General features: G+C 52.1%; 1 protein-coding gene across 3 annotated transcripts; it reads left to right on the forward strand.

The window, feature by feature from the left end:
• The first annotated feature begins 387 nt into the window (after nucleotides 1–387).
• Nucleotides 388–6,654, forward strand: LOC120682276 (probable pectate lyase 15). Of its 3 annotated transcripts, XM_039964098.1 has the most exons (7): nucleotides 388–627; nucleotides 934–1,023; nucleotides 2,544–2,627; nucleotides 4,380–5,022; nucleotides 5,366–5,469; nucleotides 5,622–5,760; nucleotides 5,864–6,654. In XM_039964098.1, exons 1-7 carry the CDS (start codon nucleotides 494–496, stop codon nucleotides 6,083–6,085), a joined length of 1,416 nt encoding a protein of 471 aa, XP_039820032.1. In that variant the 5' UTR covers nucleotides 388–493; the 3' UTR covers nucleotides 6,086–6,654. The 3 variants fall into 3 exon arrangements, with proteins under 3 accessions (XP_039820032.1, XP_039820033.1, XP_039820034.1); XM_039964099.1 differs by lacking the exon at nucleotides 934–1,023 and having other exon boundaries at nucleotides 389–627; XM_039964100.1 differs by lacking the exon at nucleotides 388–627 and having other exon boundaries at nucleotides 974–1,023; nucleotides 4,376–5,022.
• The last annotated feature ends 882 nt before the right edge of the window (nucleotides 6,655–7,536 follow it).

The raw sequence follows: 7,536 nt of genomic DNA on the forward strand, positions 1-7,536 counted from the left end.
GGTGCAGCATTAATGACGCCCGCAAAGCCCAGTTTGGTACACTCTGACTTTCCTGGACTTTGGTACAGTGCCCAATTTTAGTAGTACTCCTACGCCGTCGTCCTCCATTACCAGCAGCTTAAACGCACACAGTGGAGGAGGGAGGATCAGGATCTCTCTCCTTCCTTAACCCCTGCAATTAGTTGGCGGGCGCAAACCCCAGCAGCCCCCTGGGTTTCCCGTATTTGCATCCAGGCCCTCTGGCTCGAGATCCCGGGGGGCCTATTTGCGAATCCGCTAATCTCGAGGGGCAATGCGGGTACGGGGAGGTCGGGGCCTCGGGGGCTCGAGGGCGGAGCGGCGGCACTAGTATAAATCGGCGCGCCGCTCAAAGCCCCTCCGCCTCGCCATTCCCTCCTCTCTAGAGCTTTGCTCGGTCTACCTCGCGCTTCCCGAGCTCTCATCGCCGAGAGAGGCGGAGGGAGGGGCTCGAGGAGCCAGCGGGCGGCGGCAAATGACGGAGGCGGCGGTGGCGGCGGCGGGGTTCAAGGCGGCGAGGCGGGCGGGGCTCGCGGCGGCGCTGCTGCTGCTCGTCCTCGTCGTGGTGGTCGCCGGCGGACCCGGCGGCCGGGTGCTCCACGGGCTCCGGTGAGTGCCGCGGCGTGCCTCTCGTCTCCTCTCCTCGCCGCGCAATGTGGCGTGGGCTCTGCTCTGGGGTTTTCGGCAATTTCGGCGCCCTCTGCTCGGGAATCCCCCCCCCCCCCCCCCCTGCTTTTCCTCCTCCGAATTTTGGTTTTGGGCGCTGGGGGAGGGTCCGGCCTTGCAGTCCTGTGATTTTTGTTCGAATTTCTGGATCCGCACCGGCCCGCGTGACGCCCACGCGGCGCTCCTCGGCCTCCTGCCGTTGGATTGGACGGCGTACACTGACCCACCGCACGGCTCCGTGCGTCGCAGGCACCGGAGTGCGGCGGCGGCAACCGCGGTGGCGGGCGGCGCGAGGCGGTGGCTGCGGGACTCGTCATGGCCGGCGGCGGCGACGCCGAGGTGAGCAGCACTCCAATCCCACATCCTCTGCTTCTCTCTCTCTCTCGGTCCTGCCTGGGCGCGCTCCCAGGTGGGCGGGTTCATCCAGCGCGTTGGTTTCCATGATCTCGCCATCTGAGCCGTCCAATTCCGGCCTTTTTCCCGTTTGGCCACCCATTGGTAGCAGCGGCAGAGCAAGGGGTGGTGGGGTAAATTGCTCCATTCCAGAAAACAAAATATTCATCTGCCCCCAAAATTTTCGAATCCCAAATTTCGCTTCTGGGTTTTGGGGGGAGGCGGGGTTGGTGCGCGGTAACCAGCGGAATTCGTATTTTGGGTGGAAGGTTTGGGAATCTGGTTTGGAACAGCCTGGGATCGGAAGAGCAGCGAGAAGATGCTCCTGCTCTGCTTTCCGTTGCCGAGTTCGTTACGGTGGCAGAGGGACTGAGGGAGGGAGGAACATCGAGGGGCAGTCTCGTCATTCACCACAACCAAAGCTGAGAAACCCCTCACCGTCCTGCCCCCTACACTCTGCTGCACCGGCCACGGTAAAGCGAGCGGGGTAAAGATTTGGGCCGTGGTTAGATAGGGTGTAAAATTTTTTTCGATGGAATCTTGATAATTTGAAGTATTAAATGAAGTCTATTTATAAAATTTTTTACACAGATGAGTTGTAAATCGCGAGACGAATCTAATGATGCTAATTAATCCATGATTAGCAGATGATTACTGTAGTATCACTGTTGCAAATTATGAATTAAATAGGCTTATTAGATTCGTCTCGTGATTTACAGCTCATCAATACAAAAAGTTTTATAAATAGACTTTATTTAGTATTCTATGTATGTGTCGAAATATTCGAGTTGATGTTTTTTTTTGCGTTTATGTTTTTTTTTGCGTTTACAAGATTTACGGGTAAATATTAAGGGCCTTGGGCGGACAAGAAGCCGCGCAAAAGCTGGCCGAGGAAGCAAGCGAGATCGCGGCCGGTCTCTCCGCGTCCCCAGCGGTGTACCCCCGCAGTGGTGCCACTCATTTTGTTTTCCCATCTTTTTTTTTGGGTTAAAAGGCTGTGGCTGGCTGCAAAAGAATTGGCTCGGATAATCTGCAGCCTTGGGGGTACGGCCTCGCGTGCGCAAAGCGATGTTCCGGGTGGGTGGTTGTTTTTCATCCCGTTGCTTTTTGGCATCGCGACCGACCAGGGCAGAGCAGAGCACGCCTCGACCGGAGCGGCATGCATGCCATGCTTCCCTCTGCCCGCACGAACCATCATGAAGAAAGGGCACACGGATTCACCTCCGCCTTTCCGCTTCACCCACCACTTCTGTGTTTTGAGGATTGATTTGCACTTCTTGTCATTATGGATTGCTCGCTAGTGCTTGGGGTGCACTAATAATTTCTTGCACAGTTGAAAAAGTAATTCCTTGTACTGGACCATCTCAAGCTAGTATACTGGTGGTGTGCCTTTCAGTTTCAGCTGCATGTTGTTGTCTCATTCTCTCGATTTCACTTCACCTGGATTTGTGATATCTGTCTGGCAGGGCCGACGGTGACGACGACGGGCCAGCGATGGCCGTCCCCGGCGCGGTGGAGGACCCGGAAACGGTGGTCGACGACGTGCACATGTAAGTCGCCCTCCTGCATGCCTTCAATCATGTCGTGCCAACCGACCCGAAGCGGATGGCATTTGTAAGTAGATAGATCGGCGCATGATTTTGCAGTTGTTTTAGCACCAGCACGGCTACTTTCTTCCTTCAGCTAGCACACTAGCAGTAGTGTGTAGCGCCGCTAGCCTTTCTGTTCACCGCCGGACAAGCCGGGCCCACCCACAGGCTCACCGTGCAAAAGAAAAGGAGAAGAAAGAAGGGGAGACGGGGATGCGTACAAAAATTCTGACCTGATCGGAACAAATCTGGTTCGGCTAGCATTAACAATGACGTATTTTACCCTAACACATGGAAGCAAGAACACGCGCAGGGCCCACCTGTCATGCACCATCTCCTTCTCCTCTTCTGAGAGGATCCTCTGCAGTACTTCACCCTACAGTTGGGTCACTGACGTGCCGGCGCGACCTCACACGTCAGTGACAGGGAAGTACTGCAAAGGAATGCCCCCTCCCTCACAGGCCCGCACCTGCTTGCTTTTATGGCGACGCGACCCTGCCGCGCGGCACCGCCGTGGAGGGACCGCCGTCCGCCGGTGGCGAATCGCCCGCCCATTAACTCCGTTGTTGCTTTTACGGAGTGCCTACGGCGACCGGACGCCGGCCTTCCCTCCCTTTCCTCGCCACCGGCACCGCGCTGCAGCAGCAGCCACCGCAGCCGGCGAGAGCAGCAGTGGCGGTGCGGGCGGTGGCAAGCAGTGACACACCACGTTCTCCCCACGCTCGTGTGGGGCCATCACTGCCTGCTCTCGACCCTGCATTTGTGACGCGCATTCATGGTGCTCACCAGCAGGCTCGCCAAATTCCTGTCTCTCCGTCTCTCTCCCACCTAATTTCAATGCAGGCTTGTTTATTTTCCACCCCATAAATCCCGTAAATATAAAAAAAACATCACATCAAATATTTCGACACATATATAGAGTACTAAATGAAGTCCATTTACAAAACTTTTTACATAAATGGGCTGTAAATCGCGAGACGAATCTAATGAGTCTACTTAATCCATGATTTGCAACAATAATACTACAGTACCATCCACTAATTATTAATTAATCATGGATTAATTAGTATTATTAGATTCGTCTCGCGATTTACAACCTATTTGTGCAAAAAGTTTTGTAAATAAACTTTATTTAGTATTTCAAATTAACAAGATTCCATCACAAATTTTTTTTGCGTTTCATCTAAACACACCCGCAGCGTTCAAAGATCTGTTGCTGGCAACGGCAGCCGATTCACAGTTGAGGATGCACTGTAGTGGTGCTCGAAACCTGTAGCGAATACAGTAACCTGCAATGAAACGCTGCACCGACAGAAAAAAAGAAGTGTTCTTGTTGAGTTTGGTGCCAACAAGCCATTATTGACCGACATGTTTGATGCAACGAATGGGCATGGGCAGTGATCTGGTCCCCAGAGAAATAGTATAATTCTGTCACTTATTGCATGTTTTCTGGCCGCTTTGATCTTCAAATTACTGTACTTGAATTCCTGAATGCTACATCTAGAATTGCCAGGGCTCATGCATGAGAGATGCAAGAGTCAGTAAAAAATGTTCTTTCTGTCATCTAATTACTGCTGCTTTGGTCATCAAATTCCTGATCCGCTGAATGCAGCTTGTACCTTTTCCCTGTTCAGTAATTACTAGTAGTAATTTCTGTAAATTGAGTTGTGAAAAAAAAACTTAAAGGCTGCTGCTTGGATTGCATGAAGGCAGGTCCATCAGGAACAGCACGGCCCGGCGGAATCTCGGGTACCTGTCGTGTGGGACGGGTAACCCCATCGACGACTGCTGGCGCTGCGACCCGGACTGGCACAAGAACCGCCAGCGCCTGGCCGACTGCGGCATCGGCTTCGGCCGCAACGCCATCGGTGGCCGCGACGGCAAGATCTACGTGGTCACTGATCCGAGCGACGACGACGCCGTCAACCCTCGCAAGGGCACCCTCCGCTACGCCGTGATCCAGGACGAGCCGCTCTGGATCATCTTCAAGCGGGATATGGTGATCACGCTCAAGCAGGAGCTCATCATGAACAGCTTCAAGACCATCGACGGACGCGGCGCCAACGTGCACATCGCCAACGGCGCCTGCATCACCATCCAGTATGTCACCAACGTCATCATCCACGGGCTCCACATCCACGACTGCAAGCCCACAGGGAACGCCATGGTGCGCAGCTCGCCCAGCCACTACGGGTGGCGCACCATTGCCGACGGCGATGCTGTGTCCATCTTCGGCGCCAGCCACATTTGGGTGGACCACTGCTCGCTGGCGAACTGCGCCGACGGCCTGATCGATGCCATCATGGGATCCACGGCTATCACTGTGTCCAACAACTACTTCACCCACCACAACGAGGTAGTACGACCTCATACTAGATCCTATGCTTTTGTTTTTCCTGATCCTGCAATAATTAAGTGCCTGTGCGCAATGCCCTTTTGTTTTCTGAAATTTGGAGGAATCTACAGGGTTGGCACATATATGCCAAGAACTAGTTTGTTTTATGCCGTACAAGTGTAGTTTAGCATAAAATTCCTTCATTCCAGTCATTCACCCAAATCTAACCAGAAGTTGTCGGCTGCATATGCTGAGGATATTGGTGTAGTATCTGGCTGTCACGTGCACAACGGGATTCTTTTGGCCTTTTCTGCAAACGACCTGATTTGGTTCTCACCAAATGGTGAAACTGGAATTGATGCAGGTGATGCTTCTGGGCCACAGTGACTCCTATGTAAAGGACAAGGCAATGCAGGTGACAATAGCCTTCAACCATTTCGGTGAAGGCCTCATTCAGAGAATGCCAAGGTGAATTTATGAACTGAAACCAGTACACTGAACTTGTTGTGTGCTTGTTCCTGTCCAGCATTGCAATCGACTGATATGTATTCATTTCTTGTTACATGTTTCGGATGATATTTTGCCAACCATTGCTACAATCTCAATTGCTCTTGTTTCAGGTGCCGGCATGGTTACTTCCATGTGGTGAACAATGACTACACCCACTGGGAAATGTACGCCATTGGCGGGAGCGCTGAGCCAACCATCAACAGCCAGGGCAACCGCTACCTTGCTCCGACAAACCCCTTCGCCAAGGAGGTATATATATATATATATATATATGTTGTCTTGATCATTTTTTTTTTGGCTTCAGAAGCAACCATTCTGTCAGTAGCTGACTTCCAATTTGACTGAACTGCAGGTGACCAAGAGAGTTGAGACGGCTCAGACTGTCTGGAAGAGCTGGAACTGGAGATCAGAGGGTGACCTGCTGCTGAACGGCGCCTACTTCAACCCATCGGGCGCCGGCGCCTCAGCCAGCTACTCACGCGCCTCCAGCCTCGGCGCCAAGTCATCATCCATGGTCGGCTCCATCACCTCCGATGCTGGTGCCCTGTCCTGCCGCAAGGGCGCTGCCTGCTAGCACACCGCCGAAGAAAACAGGCCCCCGCCATGGCCGTCACCAACAACAGAAAAGAAACAAGACAACAGAAACTACTAAGCTACTGGAACACCACGGTTACAGTTTTTCCTTCTTCTCACTTCTTTTTGGCCACTTTTGACAAGGGTTATATGAAGGTCCTTGGTCCTGATTCACCATTGCTCAACCTCCCCCTGCTCCCGACAATGGAAAAGGTACCCGGAGCAGGCGTGAAGCGTTGCTGATTGATTTTCTCTTCGTTCGCTCGGTCTCTCTTTTAGTCTTCTGATCTGAGTGTGGTATGTTGTTTTACCGGCACCCCGCCCACAGCAAGTGTATGTTGAGGTCAGGGGTGCACACTGTGTTTTTGTGAGTGCGTTGTGTGTTATACTCTTGGTTGTGCAAAACAGTAAGATTGTCAGTAGCAGTAGTCGTAATACTACATGATGTGCCTGGACTGGGATGGATCTGTGCCCTGTAAAAGACATGGAAGAATTGGCATCTTCATTCTTCCTCTTCTCCAGTGGAAGTGGAAAAACATAACAGGCAGAATATTTTGACTTGGAAGTACAGCATGCTGTTGTTTTGAATTGTGTCCCTGATGATTCTGTTGCTTTGTCCTTGGGCCTTGTTTAGTTGCATCCAAAATTTCAAAACTTTACAAGATTTCCCATCACATCGAATTTTTGAACGCATGCATGAAGTATTAAATATAGTTAAATAAAATAATTAATTACACAGTTTGTCTGTAATTTGCGAGACAAATCTTTTGAGCTTTGTTAATTCATGATCGGATAATAACCACCAAATACAAACGAAAAATGCTACAGTGTCAAAATTCCAAAAGTTTTTGCAACTAAACAAGGGCTTAGTTGAAATTTGCTGTTTTGCCGATGTGCCCATCTGCTTGTGTTTTGTTTGATTGTTTCAGACGAAGTCTTGTGAGCTTGCTAGTACGGATACAGAGAGATCCGTCCGTCTGATCCTGTGAGAATAATAATGCGTAGATCCTTGGACGTCCTGCTGTACTGTACTTGTACTGCCCACCGGATCGATCCGCCGGAACTGAATGCTGCCCGTTGGGGCCGGGCGCGTCCCCATGAACGAAGATGCAGATGTCCAGCGGGAGCAGCAGCAGCAGGAGGAGGTGAGGCCAAGTTCATGCGCCCGTACCTGCCTGTCTGTCTGCCCGCGATCAGCTCAAGCGGAAGGCACCTTGTTCGTCTCCGGCATGGCAGTAATGGTGGCGCGTGGGGTGTTGCAAGCGACGCTGTGTGCCCGGAGAAGGATGTGGATCGGTGGATCTCGCTGCTGCTGCTGCTGCTGCTGCGTACTGTGATCTATCGGCACCGCCTTGTTCTCCGATCTGACGCCGGAGCCATGTTCACAGCGGAGAGGACAAACGGGCCTCCACCATCGCGCATTGTTTTTTCCGTACAAGTGTGAAGCGACAA

The sequence above is a fragment of the Panicum virgatum genome, chromosome 7N, assembly GCF_016808335.1.
Source record: "Panicum virgatum strain AP13 chromosome 7N, P.virgatum_v5, whole genome shotgun sequence".
NCBI lineage: Eukaryota > Viridiplantae > Streptophyta > Magnoliopsida > Poales > Poaceae > Panicum > Panicum virgatum.